Source organism: Heloderma suspectum, chromosome 5 (assembly GCF_057233095.1).
Source record: "Heloderma suspectum isolate Gila_16-S chromosome 5, 16-S_ref, whole genome shotgun sequence".
Taxonomy (NCBI): domain Eukaryota; kingdom Metazoa; phylum Chordata; class Lepidosauria; order Squamata; family Helodermatidae; genus Heloderma; species Heloderma suspectum.
In genome coordinates this window covers 231,270,651-231,297,798 of record NC_139462.1, presented here as the reverse complement: position 1 = coordinate 231,297,798, position 27,148 = coordinate 231,270,651, and the positions used below count along the sequence as shown (strand labels likewise).

General features: G+C 48.0%; 1 protein-coding gene across 4 annotated transcripts; it reads right to left on the bottom strand.

The window, feature by feature from the left end:
* On the bottom strand, window positions 1-26,184 carry LOC146345286 (stonustoxin subunit alpha-like). Of its 4 annotated transcripts, none has more exons than XM_084859561.1 (7): window positions 26,025-26,184; window positions 23,171-23,229; window positions 22,706-22,780; window positions 17,178-17,300; window positions 13,432-15,534; window positions 11,583-11,647; window positions 1-221 (listed from the first exon to the last, which is right to left on the bottom strand). In XM_084859561.1, exons 2-7 carry the CDS (start codon window positions 23,211-23,213, stop codon window positions 201-203), a joined length of 2,430 nt encoding a protein of 809 aa, XP_084715687.1. In that variant the 5' UTR covers window positions 23,214-23,229; window positions 26,025-26,184; the 3' UTR covers window positions 1-200. The 4 variants fall into 4 exon arrangements, with proteins under 4 accessions (XP_084715687.1, XP_084715690.1, XP_084715688.1 ...); XM_084859564.1 differs by having other exon boundaries at window positions 5-200; XM_084859562.1 differs by lacking the exon at window positions 1-221 and adding an exon at window positions 8,447-10,548.
* Between the last annotated feature and the right edge of the window lie 964 nt (window positions 26,185-27,148).

Here is a 27,148-nt window from a genome sequence, read left to right as displayed (position 1 = left end):
CAATACTTTAAAAAATGTTTTTATTAAACAGTGAAAATTAATACTTCAATGCTTCAAAACTAAGGGTGGAGGACAGACAGAAGAAAAAGAATCTGTTTCTGATCTGTAAGGAAGTGGAAATGCAACCGGCATTCACCAGGTGATTTTTGTTCTTTCTCTTCCTCAGTTTCCCTTGTTCTTTCTTGTTCTGGTCACAGCACCTAAAAGAGTATATTGTAGAGCTGGAAAAAGTGCACAAAAGGGCTATTAAAATGATCAAGGGGCTGGAGAAACTCCCCTATGAAAAAAGGTTACAACAGCTGAGCTTGTTTAGCTTGGAAAAAAGGTGACTGAGGGGAGACATGATAGAGGTGTACAACATTAGCACGGGGTGGAGCAGGGGCGTCATTAAAAGTGGTCCACCTGGGCACGGGCCTCAGATCTTTTGAATTGGGCCCCGGATCTTTTGAGCTGTCCTAATTGCCATTTTTTAACATTTTCCCCCCTTCATGGATCACTGCCTTGTTGTGGCGAAGGGGCTTGCGTAACTCAGTGAAGCCATAAGCTGTGCCGTGCAGGGCCACCCAAGACGGACAGGTCATGGCAGAGAGTTCTGACAAAATGTGGTCCACTGGAGAAGGAAATGGCAACCCACTCCAGTATTCTTGCCAAGAAAACCCCATGGAACGTATCACAAGGCTAAAAGATATGACGCCAGAAGATGAGCCCCTCAGGTCGGAAGGTGTCCAATATGCTACTGGGGAAGAGCAGAGGGTATTTCCAAGTAGCGCCAGAAAGAGTGAAGCGGCTGGGCCAAACCCGAAAGGACACTCAGCTGTGGATGTGTCTGGTGGTGAAAAGAAAATCCGATGCTGTAAAGAACAATATTGTTAAGGAACCTGGAATGTCAGATCAATGAATCAAGGTAAGCTGGAGGTGGTCAAACATGAGATGGCAAGATTGAACATCGACATCTTGGGAATCAGTGAACTAAAATGGACAGGCATGGGTGAATTTAATTCAGGTGACCATCATATCTACTATTGTGGGCAAGAATCCCTTAGAAGAAATGGAGTAGCACTCATAGTCAACAAAAGGGTGGGAAAAGCAGTACTGGGGTACAATCTTAAAAATGATAGAATGATCTCAGTACGAATCCAAGGCAAACCATTCAACATCACAGTAATTCAAGTCTATGCCCCAACCACTGAGGCCGAAGAAGCTGAGTTTGATCGGTTCTATGAAGACCTACAACACCTTCTAGAACTAACACCAAAAAAAGATGTCCTCTTCATCATAGGGGATTGGAATGCTAAAGTAGGAAGTCAAGAAATCACCGGGATAACAGGCAGGCATGGCCTTGGTGTACAAAATGAAGCAGGACAAAAGCTAATAGAGTTTTGCCAAGAGAACATGCTGATCATAGCAAACACTCTTTTCCAACAGCACAAGAGGCGACTCTACACATGGACGTCACCAGATGGTCAATATCGAAATCAGATTGATTATGTCCTTTGCAGCCAAAGATGGAGAAGCTCCATACAGTCAGTAAAAACAAGACCTGGAGCTGACTGTGGCTCAGATCATGAGCTGCTTCTTGCAAAATTTCGGCTTAAATTGAAGAACGTCGGGAAAACCACTAAACCGTTCAGGTATGACCTAAATCATATCCCTGATGAATATACAGTGGAGGTGAGGAATAGATTTCAGGGATTAGACCTGATAGACAGAGTGCCTGAGGAACTATGGACGGAGGTCCGTAACATTGTTCAGGAGGCAGCAACGAAATCCATCCCAAAGAAAAAGAAATGCAAGAAAGCCAAGTGGCTGTCTGATGAGGCTTTACAAGTAGCTCACGAAAGAAGGGAAGCGAAAAGCAAGGGAGAAAGGGGAAGATATACCCAACTGAATGCAGAGTTCCAGAGAATAGCAAGGAGAGACAAGAAGGCCTTCTTAAATGAACAATGCAAAGAAATCGAGGAAAACAACAGAATGGGAAAGACTAGAGATCTCTTCAAGAAAATTGGAGATCTCAAGGGAACGTTTTGTGCAAAGACGGGCATGATAAAGGACAAAGAAGGCAGGGACCTAACAGAAGCAGATGAGATTAAGAAGAGGTGGATAGAATACACAGAAGAACTATACAGGAAAGATCAGAATGTTCCTGATAGCCATGATAGTGCGGTCACTGAACTTGAGCCGGACATCCTAGAGAGTGAAGTCAAGTGAGCCTTAGGAAGCATTAGTAACAACAAAGCTAGCGGAGATTACAGTATTCCAGCCGAGCTATTTAAAATCCTAAAAGATGATGCTGTTAAAGTGCTGCATTCAATATGCCAACAAATCTGGAACACTCAACAGTGGCCACAAGACTGGAAAAGGTCAGTTTACATTCCAATTCCAAAGAAGGGCAACGCCAAAGAGTGTTCAAACTACCGCACCATTGCGCTCATTTCACATGCCAGCAAGGTGATGCTCAAAATCCTACAAGCTAGGCTTCAGCAGTATGCGAACCGAGAACTACCGGAAGTACAAGCTGGGTTTAGAAGAGGCAGAGGAACTAGAGATCAAATCGCCAACATTCGCTGCATCATGGAGAAAGCAAGAGAATTCCAGAAAAACGTCTATTTCTGCTTCATTGACTACGCTAAAGCCTTTGATTGTGTGGATCACAACAAACTGTGGCAAATTCTTAAAGTGATGGGAGTACCAGACTACGTTACCTGTCTTCTGAGAAACCTGTACGAGGGTCAAGAAGCAACAGTAAGAACCAGACATGGAACAACCGATTGGTTCAAAATTGGGAAAGGAGTACGACAAGGCTGCATACTGTCACCCTGCTTATTTAACTTATATGCAGAGTACATCATGAGAAATGCCGGGTTGGATGAATCAGAGGTCGGAATTAAGATTGCTGGGAGAATTATCAACAACCTCCGATATGCAGACGATACCACCCTAATGGCAGAAAGCGAAGAGGATCTCAAGAGCCTCTTGTTGAGGGTGAAAGAGGAGAGTGCAAAAGCTGGCTTGAAACTCAACATTAAAAAAACTAAGATCATGGCATCTGGCCCCATCACTTCCTGGCATATAGAAGGGGAAGAAATGGAAGCAGTGACAGATTTTATTTTCTTGGGCTCCAAGATCACCGCAGACGGTGACTGTAGCCATGAAATTAAAAGACGCTTGCTCCTTGGGAGGAAAGCTATGGCCAACCTAGACAGCATAGTAAGAAGCAGAGACATCACCTTGCCGACAAAGGTCCGTCTAATCAAAGCTATGGTTTTCCCAGTAGTAATGTATGGCTGTGAGAGCTGGACTATAAGGAAGGCTGAGCGCCGAAGAATTGATGCTTTCGAAGTGTGGTGCTGGAGAAGACTCTTACGAGTCCCCTGGACTGCAAGGAGGTCAGATCAGTCCATCCTAAAGGAAATCAACCCTGAGTGCTCATTGGAAGGACAGATACTGAAGCTGAAGCTGAAATATTTTGGCCACCTAATGCGAAGAGAAAACTCCCTGGAAAAGACCCTGATGCTGGGAAAGACTGAAGGCAAAAGGAGAAGGGGACGGCAGAGGATGAGATGGCTAGATAGCATCACGGATGCAATGAATATGAACTTGAGCACGCTCCGGGAGAGAGCGCAGGACAGGAAGGCCTGGCGTGCTATGGTCCATGGGGTCACGAAGAGTCGGACACGACTGAACAACAACAAAACATTTTCCCATTGACTTGCATTGGAAAACAAAAATGGTCATAACTTTTTTAGTTCGTATGATAGATAGATGTAATTTGGAGGCTTGGTAGCCCTCATGGAACTGATGGAACCTGCCAAATTTCAGGCAGTTAGGTCCAGTGGATTTTGTGCTAGTCACAGGCAAAGTTGCTATTTTCAAGAAAATCTGTCAAAACAAAGAGCTATATTTTTTTTGTGCTTCCACATACATGCATGGAATTTGGTGACCTGCCAGCCCCCATAGAGATGACTGAGCCTGCCAAAGTTCAGACAGTTAGGCCTAATGGCTTTTGTGCTAGCCACCGGTAAAATTTCCTTTTTCCAAGAAAATGTGTCAAAGCAAAGAGCTATAATTTCTTTGTTCTTCCACATAAGTGTATGGAATTTGGAAACCTGGCAGCTCCCATGGAGCTGATGGAACCTGCCAAATTACTGTGGATTGGTGACAGTGTCATCTGTCACAAACAACACTGATGTGCTGTCGCTCCACACTCAGTCAGCCATGTAGATTGGACCCTGGACTAGATGGACCCTTGGTCTGATCCAGCATGGCTGGATTATGTTCTTATGAGGCAACCAATGCATGGATCCCTGTCGTCAGGGTATCCCTATCCGGGGATGGTCATAGCTGTTGTACCACCCTAAGTCGGTAATAGGCGCTCTTTGGTTGTCTTGGTTCTCAAGTGACAGAGATGAAACCAAGAGCACCCCAGCCCAGACGACATACTTGTCCCTGTAGAGGGTGTTCAGCCCCATCCAGGACATGTAATTTACCCAACTCCCAAGCCCAGGAACCCCCCACTCACAAAGACTCCCATCTTACCAGGATTCAATTTCAGTTGTTAATGTACATGTTGAACTATGCACTGTTAAACAAATTTTTCACAGTGACAACTTATTGTTGCATGTGCACTACAAATATGTGATTTCCCTGCAACAGATACCTAGCTAAAGGAAAGATGAGTGACCACCTTCTCCTGCATTGGCTGTCCCAGTCTCTGTGTTTGAAGGGGGAAGCCCCGCTTACCGTATGGCACCCTATCGATGTTAATTTGCCCATGGTGCAGAGGAGGGCCTTCTCTTTTGTGGCACCCACAATGTCGGATGATCTCCCCATTGAGATCAGGGGGCCTCCGAGTGTGGAGTATTCTCTCAACAACTGAAGACACATTTGTTTGCCCAGGCATTTCCTGCCTGCTTATGTTGCCAGCTACCCCTGGTTATTTGAATGAGATTGAATGGTTGTATCACAATTTTATTGTTTTATTGTATGGTTTTAAGTTTTAACAGGTTTTTATCTTGTGAACTACTTTAGGATTTAAAAAAAATAGGTAGTTCCTGAAATAAATAAGTAAATAAACCCCTGAAGCCTCTGTAATGTCTGAACAACAATGCATGACAAGGCTATCCACGCTAACCAATTCATCTTCAGTTTTTAGTGGTTTAACCATCATGGCTCCTTCCTCCAAAGAATCCTGGGAATTGTAGAAAGTTGAGGGGCTGAGAATCATCTGTTAGAACCCCCCTCCCATTTTGATTAACATGTAGCAACCAAAAGGGATCAGTTATTAAAAGCAATATTTGTTTTTACAAAAAAATTCAATTGACATTTGAAGAAGGTCAGTGTTGGGGACAGAAACATTCAAATGATCAAATTTCTGATTTTTCCAAATTATAAATGATTTCAAATTTGTGCAAAAGAGCACTCATCATATACTTAGAAATCACCTTTGGATTTCCATCCTAGATTTATTTCTGGAGGGTTGTAGTAATTTCTTTCTGTAGCTGTGTTATCCCTTCACCTAAAAGGCACTCCTTGCTCTGTTTATAAATGTCTTTATTTTTCTAAGATGAGTACATAAATAATAAAAGAATAAAGCGGAGATGAAAGGGCAGAGTTTGCAACTGCGGTAGTACAGCCTGTAACCTTGCAATGTGATCTGATAACTCTGTGCTCCAAACAAGATGTCCATATTCAGTGGGATTTACTTTCTAATAATGTTGTTTAGGATTGCAGCTTCAGGGAGCAATCCTATGGCCACTAGACACTGTCTAGAGGGCCATAGGATATGCTCTTTTCTGGGAACCGACCTCAGAGCCCGCGCTGTGAGGTTGGTTCCCGGAAAACTGACCTCCCTGGATGTCAGAAGCCCCATCCTCCACCCTCGGAAGAGGAGCACAGAGTGAAAAGGGGCGGGGCTGGGGCGTTCCGGGGTGGGGAGAGCGGAGCTGCGTGTGCGACACATCCTATGTGCCGTACACGCAGACTTCTCTCCCGGTCAGCCCCCCACAGCTAGACAGCCGAAAATGGATGGCTGTCTAGAGGAAAATAGCAGGGCAGGAGAGACACAGAGGGAACGATCCCCCCCGTGCCTCTCCTGCTTTGCTTTGGATAGGTCGCCGCCTATCTTGATAGGATTGCACCCTTAATTTCTTAAGAATATATATGCGTTAGATTGTTGTACTATATGTACGTTTCACTTGCTCTGTGCTCTTTGGCTTAGTTCACCTACTTTTGCCATCTGGAGTTATCTGCTCAACACAGAGTTTATACCTTTGGGTTTCCGATATGTTTGTAATCTGGATTGCACTCTAAGTATTTATTCCAGTTACAGGCCATTACAGAAGATGTTTGTCTTCTTTTACCCACAAGTGTGCAACTGACAATTGGGGTTCCTAACACCCCTAAACAACATTGGCATTTTAATTAAAAACCTGTGTCAACGTTTTCTAGTGTTTTAAACCGCAAACCCCGAGTTTTGTACTGCCACCCACATGTGTGTAACTGACATACCCAGTGTGGGATCCTACGGAGCACCCCACATCCAACATGTGTCGCATCTCCTCTGCCAAGGTTGTGTAGTACTTTTGTACTGTTCTCTGCAACAAACCCCAACTCTTGGGTTGCCACCAAGACTACCACCTCTCTTCATAGGTCTGTGCACAGTGGACCGAAAGCTATTCTGAATGGCACATCTGCACTGCCGCTTCCTCAAACTTACCAAATTTCAGGGTTCATAGTTAATAGAGCTCTCCCAAAGCCCCTGCATAACACACTCATCCCCCTCCCAGACCTATTGATATTTAGCCCACCAAGGAACCCAAGACCAAAGTACGACTGAGGCGAGAAATATACAGGTCCCTCCTTCTGCTGTAGAGTTGCACTAGGTTTTAGCCAAAGTGGCCTTTCACTTCTTACATAAATCTTCACTTTTTGCCAACATTATGTTCTGCTGCATTTTCTAGCTATCCAAGAACTTAGGGTGCTTCCAGAAGAGGCTGGAATTCTTCAGTCGCCCTGCCTCATTCATGGAATTTTAAGGGGGAGTCGACATGATGTTGTCTTCCATCTGTAACCCTCCTGTGATTTCCCACCACTTCTCCTGAGCATTGCAGAGATAATCTGCCTTATATCTGGTTGTTTATTGTGTAAATGAAGCATCAACTCCCTTTCCACTTTCTACCAGGCCTTGCTCCTGGCCACACCTGAGTACACGTGCAGAGGAGCGTCCCTATTGCACTGCATAAAATGGAGAGAAGTATAATGAATGCATCTTTTTCAAACTGTACAACTGGAGTCTGTCTGATGCAGTGTCAGCAATAGGATCTCTCAACAGTAGAGGGTGGTGTTACTTTATACACTCCCTCCCCATACTGTTGTTACTCTTCCCCCTTATTCTGGCTTCCCAACGACCCTGTAAGGTGGGCTAGGAGAAGAGATAGTGGCTGGCTTTCTCCCCCCCACCCTGTGCTGTTGTTGCTCTTCCCCCTTATTCTGCCTTTCCAACAGCCCTGTAAGGCGGGCTAGAAGAGATAGTGGCTGGCTTGCTTCCCAATCATATGGATGTTTTCACAGGCAGGAGTGCAAGTCCATTCAATGGCTGTATGAAAAAGACCATCAAACTGGTGAGCAAAAGGAAGACGAAGCAGTCAGTGGAGCCAATGGGAGGGGGAAGTTCCAAGTAAACGCATTGAAGGGGATGGGAGATCTTAGGACTGCTACTCTGAGTACACTTACAATACACTCCTATGCATGCCTACTCGGAAGCAAGCCACACAGATTTCGATGGCACTTACTCCCAGGAAAGGAAAGCCTTACAGCCAACGAGTTTACTCAGAAGTAAGCATTGCTGTGTTCAGGGGGATCTCGGAGAAGCATTTGGGATGGTTAACCACTTTACAGTTCAAGCGCCTGTAGTGGAATGGGAGAGACGCAGAAACAGTCACTGGAAGCGTGGTCAGTGACCTCCCCCCCCCCAATTTGTTGTCATGACAATGTTATTCAACACCACCCAGCAACACCCCCTAGCACACACCCATACAAAGCGGGACGAAGTGAAAAGGGAAATACACAGGGGGGAAATGGCGATTTCAGTCGCCAGCACAGAAAACACTGGGTTTTCCCCGTTCTCAGATAACATGGGAAGAGGGAGGGGAAGTGGTGAGATAGCAGCAAGAGAGCAGCGGCATCATTTAAAGCTCCCGCAAAAAACAGTGATTAAAAGGAACCATCCTGCTAAAAAAACAGCGTATGAAGGTGGCCAGGGCAGCTTCTGATGTTCCTCCTCTGAAACTCCAGGCTTTGTCTGCTTGAACCGTGTTCTTTGCAGTTACTATGGGCTGAACCTTGCACTGCAAGCAACCGTTTAAATTTTTCAGAGTGCCTATCAGAGCCTTCTGCTGACATCTGCTGGAACATTATATACTGCAACTCCCACAATTTACCCTATTTTCAATACTCTTTATTTTTTTCTCAGTTTCTACATTTGAACCCCAACCCATTGACTGCATACTTTGGATTAGGGATGGTGTGGGCACCCAGTTGGGGCTTGAAGCCTGGCGAGAAATGGCTGGCTCAGCCCCTCGGATGCAAGTCTGTGGATCCCAGCTTTTACCTGGCTCAGCGCGCATAAACGCCGGTAATATTGCAGAAATGGCCCCTTTAAGGGCACCATTTCTGCAAATTGAATATTTTCAGAAAAGAACGAGTTGCCATTTTCATACGAAATGGTGGCTTGTCAAGGGAGCAGATGCCTCTGTGCTGCTGCTGGGCATCCCCTTACAGAAGGCAGGTAAGCAGAAAAGAAGGCAAACTGGAGATGGTGAAGTGAGAAGATTAATAAGCTTGACTTGGCTTTCTTCAGTCCTGCCCTTGTCCTTCTAGTATGTGGCTTTCTTCTTTCAGGAACCCAGGTGGTGTCAGGCTGTTGAAGGGTCCTCAGTGTTGCCTTTTCTCAGCCCTCCAAGATTCGAAGCCTCTTGAGTTCTCTCTGCTTTCCAGCTTCTCTTAGCCTCTAATCTAGGCGGGGGGCAACTTGCGGCCCTCCAGATGTGTAAGCCTACAACTCCCACCAGACCTAGCCAGCATAGCCAATGGTGGGAGTTGTGGGCCAAAACATCTGGAGGGCCACAAGTTGCCCACCCCTGCTCTAATACTTTCATCTCCACAGTTCGTTATCTCCCCTGGATTTTCTCCTTCCTACTTCTCTCCCCTCTCCTCTTTAATGCCTGTAGTTCTTATCCCTCATCCACTCCAAGCCTGTTTCACCTGTTCTGTTCTTCAGCATTTCCTGCTGGCTTCTCCGCTTCCTCCTTCCCACCTCCAGCCACTTCCCCATTTTAAAGCCAAGCCTGACTTGTTCACCCTGCCTGTTTCAGACTCACTCTCACTCCTCAGTTAATAGCCAGCTCTGTGAGTATGTATTGGGGGGATGACAGGGCCCTGGTGAGTGTTGACTATTCATTCACCACCAGGGCCCGGAGCCAATCTGTGCTGGCTCTGTGCTTTGTGGGATCGCTGAGGGATTTGCAAATTCCTCAGATTGGCAATACCTTAAGGTCTTCATTTGCTCCTTCATTCTAAGAGAACGGTTACAGTTAGATCTATATCGTCTAATAAGTCTTTGTGGGTGAATAAAACAATCAGAAAATTTCTTCTGTCTTATAAAAGCTTCTTTGCCAGCCAAATAGCAGCAGCTTCTGCTTCTGCTCCTATCATCTTGCTCACTGTTGTAATGAAGATGATGGTATGGGGTCCTGGATGGGGAAACGTCTCTCCACGTCTTTCCACGTAGAGGCATTTATAACATTGGTGTGCAAAAAGCCAGGAGCATAAACTATTATCATTCTCCTTCCTTCTATGGGGGCTACTCATCTTTTACACATTTGTGCTACTGTTGACATAGATGTTGCAAATGCTTCTTCAACCAGGACAGTTTTTCCTGTTGCGCTCTTCCCAGATCCTGTGTCAGGGTGGAAACTGAGCCCATAGAGTCCCAGAGCAGTTCTGATTCTGAGGGGGAACAGCAATCCATGGGAGAGGAACTCACTCATCTCTCACAAGCACAGCAGCTGGCAGAGACTCCTCCTGCCAGCATTCCTGGGATAGTGACCCTGGCAGTGAGAGAGCGCAGGAGGGGGGCTTGCTGGACACTCGGCGCAGACGCAGGGAGCGACGACAGCTGGAGGGCGCAGAAAGAAGGCGTAGCACTCGTTTGGCGTGCAAGCAACAGTCACGTCCTGAGGACCCAAGGGAAAGAGGGAGGATCTCTCCCTAGCCCATAAGTTCAGAGTCTTCTCGTGGTTCCCCTTCAAACAGGGACCAACTGCCTTACCTGGAGCTTAGGCTACTCTGCTATCTTTCCCCAGTGCTGTTCCTTGCTTAGTTGCTAGTGATTAGTATCTGAAAGAGTCATAAAGGAATAAAGCCTCGGAAAGAATCCTCGTCGTCTGTGTCCTGAGTTGGCTATTGGAGGGGACTGAAAGAGGCAGTTAGGGCACTCCTGACATCCTGTTCTGCCAATGAGGACAATGCTCAATTCTCGTCCGTTTTAGGCTATCATGCAAGAGAAATGATGGCATGTCAGTAAAGTTCGCTTGACTGCATGAAGGATCTGGCCCCAGGCTTTTCACAAATAAATTATACAATAGCTCCCTCCTTGAAATGTCAAGCCAGGGGTCATTTCCCAACCACAAGCATCACACATGCTGTTATCATATCGAAACATGTTGGTGTCAAGGTTCAGGTCTACCCAGACACAGGATCTTGGGTCTCCTAGGGGAAGCAGTCGCCCCTCTCCGCCAGACCCCTGCGCTGCCAGCAATCCAGAGGAGGCCTCAGATCCAGACATTCCTGCTCCAGGAGCAGAAGCATCTAGACATCCATACCACAGGTTTCCTACGTCTAGCTGGTCCCCTGAGTTCCTGGCCAACTCTCAGACTCCCCACTCCACACACACATCACATGTGGGGCCACAGGAGCAAAGAAGACAGTGAGCCAGGCTGGAGCGTCAAGGCCACCAGCAAAGTGCTTGTCTACTCATGAGGAAGGGAAGCATATGTGAGCACTTGTCTGGATCAGGACCTGCCTGAGAAGCAGGAAGGGATGGAGCCTCTAGCTCTGTGCCAAGTCCCTGCTGAAGCACTAGCTCCTTAGAGCTGCCTGAACTGGGAAAACAGACAGCTGGCAGTGAATGGGGTACCAGCTTTTCCCACAAGCAAGACTGAACCAATGCAGGAGCAGACAATGGGCCAGGAAAAGGAAAAGACATAGAAGGAAGGCGTGGGAGAGCTTTCGAGGGTCTGATATAGCGCACAGGCTACTTATTGTGGAACATGGATTTGTAGATTCAAATGTTTATTTTATTGTAAATTTTATATCCTGTTTCTCAGCCCATTGTCTCTGCTCTAGAAGCTGCTCACGATTCAAAACCCAACCCATTATTTAAAAACAACCAAACATAGTCTAATGCACCACATCAAATTTAAAGCCAAGTTTCTCACTGGTACTCCAGCAGACTCAACTCCTTTCTGAATGAGAAACTCTGGACTAATTTTCCAAAGGACAAGACAAGAGAGAGGTGGGCATACCTGGTGAGGGGATTTCATAGATGGGGAGCAGCCACAGAGAAGACCCTGGTCCACAGAGACCTCATCTGCAAAAAAGGAAGCACAATGAAAGTGAGCCTTTGAGGCTCACTGGACAGCCTCAAAGCATGAGGGGTGCGGGAGGATACAAGAGGAGGCATTCCTTCAGATAACCTGGACCCAAGTTATTTAAAGGGCTTCAAATATCAAAACCAGCACATTGAATTGGGTCCAGAAATAAACTGTCAACCAGTGCAGTTATTTGTGTGACATCTTCCTGCCATCTGGTGTCCACCAAGAGCCCAGCTGTGGCATTCTGCAGAAACAGCCTTAAGCGGCTGCCCCACATGGAGAGCATTGCAGTAGCCCAGTCTAAACAATATCAAAATGAGTGTGGAGAAAGAAGTGACACCTTTACAAATTTGGTCGAGTGACTCCATTTTGGAAGGCCTACAAATCCCATTTTCTTCCCTTTTCTACAAAGGTATTATTTATGTGCTACGTTTATGTCCCGCCTTTCCTCCAAGGACTGCACGGTGGCACGCGAGACCCTCCCCCCTCCACTTGATCCTCACAATGCTGTGACATAGCTTAGGCTGAGGGCGTCTCCACACTAAAGAAAAAACGCACAGCCCTACTGTTGTGGGGCCTTTCCGCGTTTCCCTGGGGCTCCCAGACTGGGAAGATGTGATTGCAGAGGGGAAGTTTTTAATTTTCAAAGTTCCATGGAGCTCAATGAAACAGCACCATCTAGTGGCTGTTTTAATAGAGCCACAATGACTATACACAGTAGGGAAAATCTGGGATATTTTAATAGTAATATTTTATTACTTTAAAAGTATTTATTTATTTATTTATTTATTATTGCATTTATACCCCGCCTTTTTTCCTCTTGCAAGGAACCCAAGGTGGCTTACATTATCCTCCTCCTCTCCATTTTATCCTCACAACAACCCTGTGAGGTAGGTTGGGCTGAGAGTGTGTGACTGGCCCAAAGTCACCCAGTGAGCTTCCATGGCCGAGTGGGGACTAGAACCCGGATCTCCCGGCTCCCAGTCCAACACTCTTGCCACTACACCACACTGGCTCTCTAAAAAAGTAGTATTTTATTACTTTTATATATTTTATTACTTTTTAATAATAAAAAGATGTCTGGATCTTTTTAACATGGAATAACCGGGAAATATTGCTGGCTATTTGGACATCATGAAAAGGACCTGCAAACCTCTGTGAATGACCCACCACAAGTGCACGATAAAAGCCTCATGTGACGGTGCCCTGAGAGTCAGTGACTGGCCCAAAGTCACCCAGTGAGCTTCATGGCCAAGTGATGACTAGAACTGGGGTATCCCAAGTCCTAGTCCAACACTCTAAACACGACACCACACTGGCAGGGTGTGCGTGCGTGCGTGTGTAAAAATGAGCCTAGGCAGCCTCCCCCTCTTCTTTCTTGTGCCTGTTGGTCTATGTGATCCTGATTTGATTTATGAATGCTCATGGGGATTTGCCTCTTTCCTTTGTGTGCCCAGTGGGAGTGGTCCCAGGACAAATGATGTGGTATAGTGGTTAGAATGCCAGACCACGGGAGACCTGGGTCCAAATCTGTAATGATAAAGACTACTGATGACCTTCTGCCATTCTCTCTCTTTCTCTCATTCTCAACCTAGTCTACTTAACAGGGTTGATGTGAGGCTAAAGGGAGGTGAGAATCAGGAATGGCAGCCTGAGTTCCTTGGAAGGAAGGGCAAGACAAATATTCATGTGCCCTAGAACCCACTGTCAGTGTTGCTTAAAAATGGACAATTAAACTCAGCTGTTACAGCCTGAGAACATTCCAGCTAGGATACCTTACCTGCTCCGGTGATTCCAGGCTTTGGAGGGCTCGATGCAGTAACAGAACTGAGAAGTTCATCGATCTTTTCTTCTTCCCATTGGGTTGTAATAACAGTCTCCTCACTGGGGGCACTCTCTGTCCTATTAGAAGACACAGCCAACACTTGGAACCTGTAGGGAGTTCCAGGTCTCAGCCCAGTCACCTGACAAAGCAGACTGTTCGTTCCCACGATCACATCTTTCCAGTCATCGTTCCCACACTTGCTTCCTTCTGCAGCATCCTCTTTGTACTTCACCCTGTACTCAGTTATAATCACTCGCTCTCCAATGATGCTGGGACTCTTCCAAGTGACACTGATAGCAGAAGACTCCACAACTTTCACTTGGGGTCCCCCAGGAGGGCTGGTGGGAAGCGTTTTCACAACTTCGCTTTCTCCACTGCTCTCTCCAAGGCCTACTTTGCTCCTGACGGCATATCTGAACTGGTAACTGGTGTTGGGAAGCAGCTTTGTCACTAGAAAGGTCTCCTCATCATTCTTGGTATCCAAGGCCATCCAAGTCTCCTGGCCCAAGATCCTGTACTCCACCCAATAGCTAGATATCAGAGCTCTCCTTTCAGCCACCTGGTCAAATGTGAGCTGCACACTGCCATGTCCAATTTCACCAATCCCGGGAGGAAGGGGTTTCAGCAGAGGTCCAAAGTTGCGGCTAACCAGCTGTCCATCTTCATATACATAAATGGAAACTCCACGATTGTCCTCATCTGGGACACAGGAGGCGATGAACTTGGTCTTTCCATTTTGTTTATTGAGACTGACAAAATCCGAGAAAGATTTTACATATTCTCTGGCTTTTTTAACTACTATTTCCTCTTCAAACCATTCCTTGGATTTGGGTTTCTCATATGTGGAGCTGGGAGATGCCAAATCTGAAGTGTTACAAATCCATTCTTCCAAATCCAGTAAATATGGCTCCTCTTTTTGCAAGGATGTGAATGTAAAGGACACAACAAACTTACACTTGTGATCAAACAGGATTTCGCTGAGTTTATATTCAGAAGGGATGATGTCTATGTCCTTTAACAAACTACAACACAACTTTACAAAGTCCATCTCTGCACTCTTTTTCTTCAAAAATTCAGTGAGGCGTTTTGAATTGAATGGTGATTGCCCTTTCCTGTCTAAAATCTCTCTCAGGACCTCCTCCTCTTCTCCACCTCCTCGGATGGATGGTAGAATTCCTGCCAGTTGTTCTTGGAAAGCCTCTTTGTATCGCTTACAGAGATCTTGGAAATGCAAGATTTTCTCAGTCATCACAGGGAAATTTGTTCCATCCATGCTCCTCACCAAGTCATGGCACTGCATTTCACTCAGTTGCTCTATAACCGCTTGCGCTCTTGTAATAAGGTGGGTGCTGATCTCTCGGACCAGTTGAGCTGCCCTAGGGTCCAGCTTTGCCAGAGGATACAACCAAACCTTCACAGGAACAGCCTTCTCTTCCTTTTCACCTAGCAGTTTGGGGAGACTGGAATAAATCTTCATAGCATCAGAGTCAGTTATTGGGTTGTTCTCAAGAGCAATATCACCATAAAAAGTGCAGCTGAAGTTTTCCAAGTTTGTTTTTCCCTCCATTTGAATTTTGGCACTTCCATCTCTACCCATTGCCTGTTCAGATAATTTTTGGACAGCAGCCCTCAGCTCTCTCTCTCTGTTTTGTTTATTCTCACATGAAGCCACTTCCCGGTCAAACACAAAGAATGCCCGAGCACCGTACAGCACAGCAGTGACCACATGCGTAGCTTCGCCTCGCCCTAGCATGCCTGGATAGGCAATGTTCTGTGGTCCTAAATGTCTCATGGTCAGCTCCTCAAACCGGGTGGTGATGGAGTAGTAGAGGACAACTCGAACCTGGTTTTTGGATTTCTTGTTTTCTTTTAAAATTATGGCAGCTCCATTCAGGTCAACATTGCCTCCTAATAAACTTGCTTTAAGTTGTACATTAAGATTGAGGGCACCGGCCAAGCTGTTATACTTATCGGATGCAAGCATGCGACATTCTGTCTTGGGCTGTGGCTTCACACGCACATGTTTCTTCAAAGTCTCAGGATCCCAAAGTGTAATTCCTGCAAAAGTTCCCCACAAATTCATGATTAGGGGTCCATTATTAGGACTGCAAATCATCATCCACTTGAAAGTACTCATTACATTCAGTAACCAAGCATACATAGGACTGAGTTGTAAGGATGAATGCAGAAGAAAAATGTTGGCAAAAGGAAGGCCTGAAATTACAGTGGCCCTGGGGGAACATCTGAAGCACCTGAATGAGATATGCTTAGGAAGAACTGTTGTTGGACATTACAGATGCTTCAAAAATGCTCATCATCTAATATGGAGTTCAGAATTCCTAAAATCAGAGCTAGAAGGGATCTCAAGGTCCAATAGTTCAACCCCCTGACAATGCAAGAAATTCCTACTACAGTGCCCCGATAGACAGCCACCCAGCCTCTGTTTAATTATGCTAATGAAAGGGAGATCACCATCTTCCGAGTCAGTCTGTTCTACTGTCCAACAGCTTGTACCATCAGGAAGTTCCCCTTTCTTGTAATTTGAACTGTTCAGGTCCTACTCTCTGGAGCAACAGAGTACAGAATTTATTTATTTACGTGCTTTTAAACTGCCCAATAATGGAAGTTCTCTCGGTGGTGCATAGAAAAAACCCGCATAGTACAAACTTTTTTTTTTTTAATACAAATAGCGCAGAATAAAACCATTACAATCAAATTAATGATGTAGGCACTAGTCGAGCCTTTCTGGGGACAGCATTCCACAAATGGGATGCCACAACTGAAAAGGCCCTCTCTTCTGTAGCTACCCACTTCACCTCATTTGGTTGGGGGCACCTGCATTCAGCGATTGTAAGTGTGATTGTAACCATGACTGTGTGGAACATAGGAACTGCAGTGACAGTTCCTCTTCAGACCCATCTGCAGTACAGTTCCTCTTCAAACCCTGGGGAGGTTGGGGTGGGTGCGTGGAGCAATCCTGGCCTCCTTCCATTTTATGATTGTTGAATGTGTGAACAGGGCTAAATTTTCTCCATCATCCTTGTGACAACCCTTTAACTATTTTAATATGGTGATCATCTCTTAGTCGGCTCCTCTCTAGGCTGAAGAAACCTAATTCTTTCAACCTTTCATCATAGATCTTGGTAGTGGCTGGTGCCCATTTGGGCTGGTGAAGTGAGGGGCAGTAGCACCAGAGATGGGGCCAAGGGGTGACCAGAGGCACAGCAGTCTTTTGAATCTGCAGCAGCCCATGCCACAGAAAGGGGAAACTCGGGCACATGAACTCGAATATCATGAGTGCAAAGCAGTGGGGGGGAATCTACAAAAGCACCCCCCAAAAATCTCCTTTGGACTGATATTCTCCTGCCCCATTGCAGAACAAAGCCAGAGACTTTAAGAACATGTGTTCAAAACCATGCAGACCCAACAACCGGTATGTGTGGGCGTGGAGTTAAGTCTGATGCATTTCAGTTGCAGAGAGGTACTCACCAGGGCTGTCCACACTCCCCTCTGCTCTTTGCTTTGTCAACGGAAACTTTAGCAGAAATTATTCAATCAGGAGAAGAGTGGGAGGGAGTAATTTTCGGGCAAGAGGAGCATAAAGTAAATCTGTGCGCAGATGATACAGCAGATGATATAGCACTGGTTTTAGAAAGACAAGCTGAGGCATTCGGGAAAATGCTGACTATTGCATGACATACCTGGGATGAGGGTGTCACTACGCCGATCATACAGCATCCCGAGGTGCAGAGGGCGGCCAAGTGCTGGGACTTCATTTTCTTTAGTGGCCTGAGCAGCCATGCTCCCAATGGAAGAGGTAATTCCTGCTTAAGTAATACCAACAACATCTTTTAGACTGAGAAAGGCATTCCACAGGAGGCATAAGTGAGCCCAGTGGGTAAAGATACAGGGGTACCCATGCAGTGTCAGGGCAAGACTTTGGAGCAGATAACCAGGGTCCCACAGAGCAGAATGAGCAGGAGAGCCCCCGAACACAGCAGGAGTGGCTTGGCAGATTTTAAAGTAAGTGAAGTAATGGCCATTATCATCTCAAGAGGAAGCCCCCTAGAAGACCTTTAAGTCCAGAATCTAAAATTACCTAACTATAATACTGTACCAAATGATGATTTGCTGCAGTATAAATTTATCACAGGAGATGAAGGAATACTATTTGTGGTTATCTACAAATCCGAAGCAGAACTCCTTTGGACATATCTCAAGGATATCTCAAACTGTGTATATTTTCAGCTGCACCACAGAGAGCTCCAAGTGATACTGGGGCTGGAAGCCAGACAAGTTTGCCTGCACGTTGCTCCAACAAGCAGCAGATGGTGACTGAGACTTAAGTAGGGGTTTGGCTTCTTCCTCTCCGGCAGGTACCAGAGGGTAGCACTGGGAGAGGAGGTTTCGGACCCGTGGCCACTTACTTGTGGGGTGCCACAGGGTTCCATCCTCTCCCCGATGCTATTTAACATCTATGTGAAGCCACTGGGGGCTATCATCAGGAGGTTTGGGGTGCAGTGTCATCAATATGCGGATGACACGCAGCTCTACCTCTCATTCAAATCTTCACCAAGGTTGGCCGTAGAATCCCTGTCCAAATGTCTGGAGACGGTGAGTGGCTGGATGGGGAGGAATAAGCTGAAGCTGAACCCTGACAAGACCGAGGTACTTTTGGTGGGGGACAAGAGGAGGCTGGGGGATGTTGACCTGGTGTTGAATGGGGTACGGCTACCCTTGAAAGACCAGGTCCGCAGCCTGGGGGTCATTTTGGACTCCCAGCTGTCCATGGAGGCTCAGGTGTCAGCTGTGAGCCGGACAGTGCTGTATCAACTCCATCTGATACGGCGGCTGCGCCCCTTCCTTCCCGACCATCTGCTCCCATCGGTAGTACATGCCCTGGTCTCCTCTCGTTTAGACTACTGTAATGCGCTCTACGTGGGGTTACCCTTGAAGACGGTTCGGAAGCTGCAGCTGGTACAGAACGCGGCGGCTCGCCTGAGTAAAGGCAGCCGCCGGCGAGATCACATCACTCCAGTGCTGAAGGAGTTGCACTGGTTACCAGTTGTTTTCCGGGCCAAATTCAAGGTGTTGGTTTTGACCTTTAAAACCCTATATGGTTCCGGCCCAGCCTATCTTAAGGAGCGCCTCCAGCAACACCAGACAGGCCGCTTAACAAGATCAGCCTCAGATGGCCTTCTCTCTGTCCCATCAGCCAGGACAGCTAGACTGGTGGGGACGAGGGAGAGGGCCTTCTCTGTGGTGGCCCCCACTCTGTGGAACTCCCTCCCTAGGGAACTCCGTCATGCCCCCTCTTTAATGAGCTTCCGTCATGCATTAAAAACGTGGTTGTTCAGGCAGGCATTTGGGGTGGGTTAGGGTATTTAAAAAAAAAAAAAATTATGGTAAAATTTTATTGTTTTAAATTGTTTTATGGTGGGTTGTACATCGCCCAGAGTGGCTGGGTGACCAGTCAGATGGGCGATTAATAAATTTAATAAATAAATAAATAAAAATAAATTTTGAGCCTCATGTGGCGCAGAGTGGTAGGCGGCAGTATTGCAACCGAAACTCTCCCCACGACCTGAGTTCGATCCCAGCGGAAGCTGGGTCCCAGGTAGCCGGCTCAGGTCGACTCAGCCCTCCATCCTTCCGAGGTGGGTAAAATGAAAGCTTGCTGGAGGAAAGGTAGTCACGACTGGGGAAGGCAATGGCAAACCACCCCGCTATAGTCTGCCATGAAAACGCCAGCGAAAGCGGCGTCCCTCTAAGAGTCAGTAATGACTTGGTGCTTGCACAGGAAGAACTTTTCCTTTTCCTTTCCTTCCTTGGCTTCATTTAGGCAGGTCAGGCCCACCTCCCTTCTCCCTTAAATGGGCCTGGACTGTTTCAGCAGCTTCGGTCTGCAACAACATGCAAGTGGCTGTGGCGTGGTGATGTTTTCACAGCTAGAAGACAGCAGCGCAACCACCTCTAGACACAGGGGAACTGGTCCCTGGGGCCTCCCTGGAGAGCTAGGTCCTAAGGAGGTGGAAACCTCACGACGCCTTTCAGTAACTGACCCCTCCCCCTGATCTGTTCACTGAGAAGCCCCACCCTCTGAGGAGGAGGGGTCGGGGTCCTGGAGAAGGGCTCACACCAGCCATCTGTCAATTGCTGGGGAAGAAGGCAGCCACCTAGTGATGATGTGTCTCAACATACCGCACCCTTTGGCCTCAACAAAATCAGAACACTCCTTTAACTTTTCTGTTCTACTAGCAGAGATACTGGAGAGTGAATGAATGTGTGGAATTATAGTTTCTACATCAGTGTCATTGCTTTGTTGAACTGCGAACAACGTGTGAGAAGCAGTTGGCTGCTATACGGTGCTGTTGGGCATCTTTTAGTTTCTGGTAGACCCTCTTACGTTTCCCATAATTTATGTTGTCGTCATCAGCCACATCCAAGCTGAGACCAAAGGCATGGATTCTTTCAAGTATTTCGGTGGCCCGAGAAATTTCATTGCTGTCACTGTAGCAGCCCAAGAGGCAGTCTGGAGCCCACTTTTCAGAATGGAAGTATCTCAAAACTAACAGAAAGCACTTTGTTGGCCCCCTGCTTGGAGCATCAGTTGCCACAAAGAAATAAAGACCATTTGCCTCAATATATTCTAAATGTTTTTGAATAGAATATGGTGCTGAAATGCTTTCACACAATGCTTTTGCCTTGGTTTTCCACACAAGGCTTTAGCCACAGAGGACTCACCATAAATTGTTTGATCAACTTTTACACCGCAATCAAATGCTTCTGTAAGGCTGGTGACGTGTCACACCCTGACAGGCTTGCAAAGTTCAGCAGCAGTCACTTTATCACCATGAGGTCACATGGGGCGGGGTGGTGGTGGCTTAAAGAACATTTTTATATTAGGAGAGGTAGGGGCCATCTGCACAGCACCGCTTTCAACCTTCACTCCGTCGTAACTGCGCAACATTGCAGCTGCAGATTTGTCAGGGTGGACACTGAGCCCATAGAATCCCAGAGTAGTTCTGATTCGGAGGAAGAGCAGTCGCTCCTGGGAGAGGAGCGCGCCCCTTTTTCCCAGGGCCCGCAGCTGACAGAAATTCCTCCCACCCACATTCCTAGATTAGAAAGCAGTCCAGGGAGTGACCCAGCACCGATAGCAGACTGGTTGGATGCACGGCGCAGACGCAGAGAGCGGTGCCAAATGGAGAGCACGGAAAGGAGGTGTAGCACCCAGTTGGCGCTCAAAGAACGGTTGCGCCCAGAGGATCCAAGGGAAAAGGGGAGGGATTCTCCCTAGTCCTTATATTCAGGGGTCTGCCAGTAACTGCCTTTCAAACGGGGACCAACTGTTCCAACTTAGGGCATAGGGATGCTGCTGCTCAGATCTAGTTGCTACCTGTAGAGTTGTAAGTTGTAAAAGAAGAATAAAGCTTTGAAAAGAATCCCTTTGTCTGCGTCTGGACTTGGCTACTGGATTAGACTGAGAGAGCCCTCCAAGGAGCCCTTGACAAGATTAGCTTCTGCTGCGGTACGTGTGCATTTTACTGAGGCCTTCTCCAGTGGGAAAATCCACTGCACGCTGACACATAGCCGTTGAAGCAAACTGCTGCAGTCACACCGCTTCTTCTTTTTTTACCATTATATATAAACGTGCAGCTGCACAGGCACATGAGGGTGGGGTGTGACACTTTGGGTTTTAGCAGCTGTTTTGTATTTTAGGGGTTCCTTTGTGTCTGTCCATTCCTTGTTTGGCAGTTCTCCAGCCCAAGACTCTAGAGATAGTTCGCCAAGGTGTGCCCTTGAGAGGTATATGCCTTCTAGGGATGGGTGGATTCCCTACCTGCTGCTCCAGGGGGAATCCACCCGCGGCGGGGAGACGATCCATTCCTCCCACCAGAATCCTGGCCAGCCAGTTCTGCTCCATGGCAATTCCGCAGAGCCACTGGCTGGCTCTGAAGCGCCAGTGATACGGCCGCCATTGCCATATCGCTGGCTGGACTGATTGCCTTCGGACGCAAATGGTGTCCAGTATGCCATTTGCGGCCAGAAAGGTCTTAGTTTTAGCTAAATGCAGCCATTTACGGCTGCATTTACCTTAATCTAAGACCTTTATGGCCGCAAATGGCGTACTGGACGCCATTTGCATCCGGAGACAGTCCCCCTCAGCCACTGATACGGCAATGGTGGCCGTATCACTGGCACTCCAGAGCCAGCAGCAGCTCCGCAGGATCGCTGCAAGGAGGATCTGGCTGCTGAGGATTCTGGAGGGAGGCGGAGGTAAGTGCTCTGTTCCGCCACGGACTCATTGGGGTCCGTGGCGGAATTCTCCGCCATCCCTAGTGCCTACCCATCATTCCAAAATGGTGGCTCGAGTGAAGGTGGTCCTGGACCTTCTGCTCCCCCGGGACCCCCAGCCCTTGGCCACTGACTCCAGAGCAGTCATTGCAACGATATGAAGCTGCGAAGCTGTGTGAAAGTGTGGTTGAAGAAATGAGCACTCTTTCCTGTGCCTCTGTAACTGCACAGCCGTGGGGGAATGGGGAGGGGTGAAGGGGCATCACAGAGCAACACAAGCACTGGGCACGCCTACAACACGCCCACCACAAAATGCAAAGCCGGTTTGGGGAAGGGACAGACAGCTCACAACTGCGGAAAACCCGCAGCAAACCAACATCGCAGCAAAACACGTCTTTGGAAATCTGCATTTTCTGGGTGAAAACCACGGTTAGGCTGTGAAGTGGCAACTACATCATATGTCTTGAAGGACCTTGAATTGCAGTGGCCCTGGAGCAAATGGCTCGTGTGGATGGGGCCGTGATGCACTGCAGAGGTATGCTTTGAGCTTCTCTGATGAAATGTGTTGTCTCAGGTCTCTCTCTCTTTTGCTGCTGCTACCTACACTGGGGGCAGGACGCATAGTGCTCTCTCCTTTTCTGCCTTTTGCAGTGAATTCATACTTTTTTGGCCATGCTGGATTAAAGGATGCCTTGTGCTTCGCTATGTCTGAAGATGGGCCTGTTATCACAAAAATAAAATGTAAACTATACTATTAGCCACGTCTGGAATAACTCTAATTATAAACCCTGCTATGTCAATATATAGTAAAACTAGCCCTGAAATTACCCCTAAAGGATAGTTGCTTCCCCAGCACACTACAAACAGCTACTATTAAGTTTTAAGATGAGGCACTATTGGAAACATAAAAAGAGCCCCCCTGAGTGCTTACGAGACTGAATATCTTGAATGTCCACCGCTTCTGAAGAGAGAAATGGACCTAGTTCAGGCTTTCCACCGACTGGGGCTGCAACAAAAAACAAATTGTCATGTGTCACCTTAAAAACTTACAAGAATATTGCAGACTAAATCTCAGGCACTGGCATGGAAGTGGGGACATTTCTTACTTTGGCATCCCCACTCTTTTGGGAGGGGGGCTGGGAGGATTTATCTTTTTTTTTCCAGGTATGGGGTGTTACCCAGCAAATGGGACTGTGTCTATCTAAGATGTACTCCACTCCCTCTCTGAAAAGAAAAGGGGGGGGGGCTTAGTCCAGATATTACCAAGTGTGTCTGGGACAAACAAAAGTTTTGGGTCACCTAAATGACTTACAGATTTATTGCACATCAAGCATCAGGCACCAGCAGAGAAGGGTGAGAAGTGGGAAACTTTTTTTAAGGAGAGGTCCGGTCTTACCTTTCTCTTTGGAGAAAGCCTGTTTCCTTTTTGCTTTCTTCATGACTCAGATTTCTGAGCTGGAAAAGAACCAGAAAACAAGGTTAGTTTGCTGCTACCATCTTCCTGTGCGAACGGGTGAAGCCATTGCTGGTATTGCACAAGGAAAATACACCTGGGATGTTCAGAGTCATGGTGGCCCCATAAAATGAGATCTAAAATTATATCTCTTATTCAAGCTCAGTCATTCTACATAGGGGGTCAGGGCTCGGAGTAAAAGTGAAAGGTATTTTTTCTCAGTGTCCTGGCTGATGACTGTGCTCCTAAAGGCAATGAAAACAGAAGGTGTTAGTTATGACAGAGATTGTTCCATCTTATCCATAGATGCAGTGACTGATCTGAGTTTGGGGTGGGTCACAGCTGCCGTGTATTCTGATCTCAAGAGTTGTGAGGGGGGCAGAAGGTGACGGATAGTGGCTTACCACAACACTCTGAGCTAACAGCCTCAGGAATCATGCCAATTATACCCCTAAGCAGGGCTGGCCTTGCCATTACGCAGGGTCATGTGGCTGCATCAGGTGGCAGAGGAAGAGTGGCAGGAAGAGTGGCAAATTGTGGTGGTCTCCCCCCCCCCCACCAGGAGGGCCACCACTGCCTTGTCACCACCTCCAATGGGTGCTCTGGAGAGCCCCGCCAGTCTCTCTCCTGCTGTGGCATTTACCACAACAAGAGAGCGACTGGCAGAGCTCTCTAGAGCAACCTGCTTGGTGCACCACTGCTGCTTCGTACTCTGGGTGGTCACTCCGGCCTTGTGCCCCAGCTGCAAGGCTCCCACGAGAAGGTGGCCGACCCCTTGGGAGTTCAGCCAACCTCTTGTGGGAGCCCCACAGCTATGCCACAAGGTGGGAGCAAGTGGGCAGCCAAGGGAGTGAGCAACCAGCCAGTCAGCTGGCCAGCTGAGGAGGCATCCAGACAGGCAGGTCACCAGGCTGAACAAGCGAGCGGCCGGCCGGCTGCCTGGCTGGCGGTGGCGGTGGCAGCAGTATCACTGCCACCTCCCTTCAGGAGGCAAGAGACATTGGGCTGGGCCTGCCCCCTAAGGCTGGCTTCAGTGTGGTGCAGTGCCTGGAGTGCTGCACTGGAACTCAGGAGACCCAGGTTCGAGTCCCCACTCGGCCATGAAGCTCATTGGGTGACTTTGGGCCAGTCCTAACCCACCTCCCAGGGTTGTTGTGAAGATAAAATGGAGAGGAGGAGGACCAAGTAAGCCGTCTTGGGTTCCTTGCAAGAGGAAAAAAGGTGGGATGCAATTGTAATAATAAATAATGAACTGCCATCTCCTTGACCTTTGCGGATGAAATAGGATGCGAGGGATCTAGGTTTCCGGCCAAAAAGCCAGGGGAAGCACAGATCGCTCAGCAGCAGAAAGGCCCCAATTCAATGCCAGGCAAGTCCAAGTAGAGCTGGGGATGACACCCACCTGACACCCCAGAGCGCTGCTGCTGATGTCGTTCCCAGCTGGACGCCCTCCAGATTTGTTCGAGTACTGCCATCATCCCCATCTATCATGGGACTGTGCTGGCTAGGGATGATGGGAGTTGGACTACACAAGGAGTGCTGGGAAGACTGGCGTAGGCAATACTGAGCGAGATGGAGCCAGGGCCTGACTCTGTGTCAGGCAGCTTCCTAGGAGAAGGAAGCTATACACGATGTGACACACCTCAGGTTCCAGCAAAGGGAACTCTGGCGCAATTGTGCCTTCCTCCGCGCCCAGCCCAGCACTCCAGGGCACGCGACACTCTCCGCGGGCTCAGAGGGAGGCCTCAAAGAACACAGGAAGTGGGGGCGGGGCGGGGGTCGATATGATGTGGAACTTGGTTACTCTTTCCTAACACCCAGTTCCTTTTTTGTGTGAAACTTCACAACAAGGCTGGGTCTAGACCCTAATGTTTAAATGACCCCGCACCCCAAATTAAGCCTTGGCGTAGCCGATATAACAGATCTCCAGGACTGAGAGGCTAGCTCAAGGTAAGCAACAATTCTCTCCAGCCCAAAGCATGGTGTTTGTGCAATCCACATTCATGCATAATGACCCCAGATGACCATGACCAATTAGAAAATGGTGGTGTGAACCCCATAGTAAGCTTCCCCCCACCCCGCAAATGGTGCTGTACCAGATGGCACTGACTCGCGTCTAGCCCTAGAATGTACGGAAGCACAGGGCACCATCAAGCAAGCTGCCCCGTGCCAAACAGGGGCCAAAGGAAAAAAAAACTAGAAGAAGAAAGGACTGACGCCGTGCACCTCGGGACAAAGTTCTGGCCACCCAAATCATGCACTGTGAGGGCACTGGATCAGGTCCGGCCCAAAGTTTTCTGTGCGCGCAAGGGCACACTCAAGCAAGGCACAGCATGCCAGGCATATCGCACGCTGGCAGAAAAGAATCAGGAGCTGGGGCTCTCCACCCGGCAATACGCTTTGGGCCACCCCAGATCCTACACCCACAAATCCAGGAGAGTCACGGGCGGCCCCAGCGCATTGTCTGTCTGCCGCTGCAAACTGGTCAGCAGCCAGCCGAGCCCTTGCGATGTGGTTGCTGCCAGCCCCGCACTGCTGGGCTGGTCTCAGTCAGCCACGCCGCTGGTGAGCCACAGTTGCGGGGTCCGAGAGAAGCAGCCGAGGCAAGTGGGGAGGGGAGAGGCCAGAGGGGAGCGGGAGAAGTGGCACTTCTGTGGCTGAGGCAGCCCAAGGACGATGCTAACAGGGCCGGGGTGGGTGAAGGAGAGGGAAGGGGTGCCTGGCTTCATCAGAGGGGCTGCAGCAGCAAGAGACACACAAGCGGAGCTGACAGGCTGCCGGGGATCCGCATGCTCACCCTTTCGGGCCAAGGGGAAGACCTCCTCTGCAGTTCAGGATCAAGTTCAGGAGGAGCAGCTGGGTCTGCTGGTTGCACCAGGAACCGGCCGTGCGCAGACCTGGAGGGGCGGCGCTCCTGGCATTGCACCGCCACCTCGCCGCCCCCCCTCTGGTCTTCCTCTTCCTCTTTTCTTGATCTTCATGCTGCTGGCTTGGCCTTTAGCCCTTCGCTTCCGATTTGTTTCTGTGTCAGCTTTGGGGGGATGTTCGGGGTTAGGGTGGCTTTTTTTGTTGTTTAGGTTACATACAAGAAGGAGAAGGAGAATTCGCAGCAGCATTACACATGCAAGTGGGGTGGGTGAGGGCAACAAAGGATCTGGAGGTTTTTGGAAGCTTTGTGGATGTTTTATAATGTGGAAAATAACTAAGGCAAAGCCATGTCGTCTCGGCTTCTTCGTGCCTGGCAGATTCCTCAAAGGCCTGAAACTGAATTTTGGCAGATTCCTCAAAGGCCTGAAACTGTTGTCTCGGTTTCTTCCGTATTGAAGGAGAAACTGCCAGGACAGTGGAGATAAGTTATCTTGTTGGCACAGCAACTCACCCCACACCTGTGGATCATCGTGTTTCCAAAGTAATTGGGTCATAAATCCTGGGAAAGTTGCAAGACTCTCAGGGAGGACAGCAGGGGGTGGTTCAGTAAAAGTTTAGTTGATAATGACCAGTCATGAGCGCTAGGCTTGGTTGATGTCACTGATGTCACACTATGATTATAAATGTAACTGGTGAGTGTTGATCTGGGCTGCCTCTGGGTTGACAGAGCTGCCTTCATTGTACACGAATAAACTCGAGTTGGATCTTACCCGCGTGTCCAGAGCTGAATTGGAGGGCAGCTGGGCACAGACCTCCAAGTCCAGTTTTGGATGTCACCACAATCAATCTTCATAAATGTTTCCTACTCTGATCCTCAAAGTGCCTCCCGCTCTGAGTGTCTGCTTCCGCAGTGCCTGCTTTTCAGTGGGTGTTTTCAGATGGGTGGCACCCACTGGTCCCAGTCAAAGCACACTGTGAGCTATTCCATTTTTCTCTCTTTAGGTTTTTTATGGTAAGAAAAAGGATGGGAGAAAACGCAGGAGGGTTCCGAGC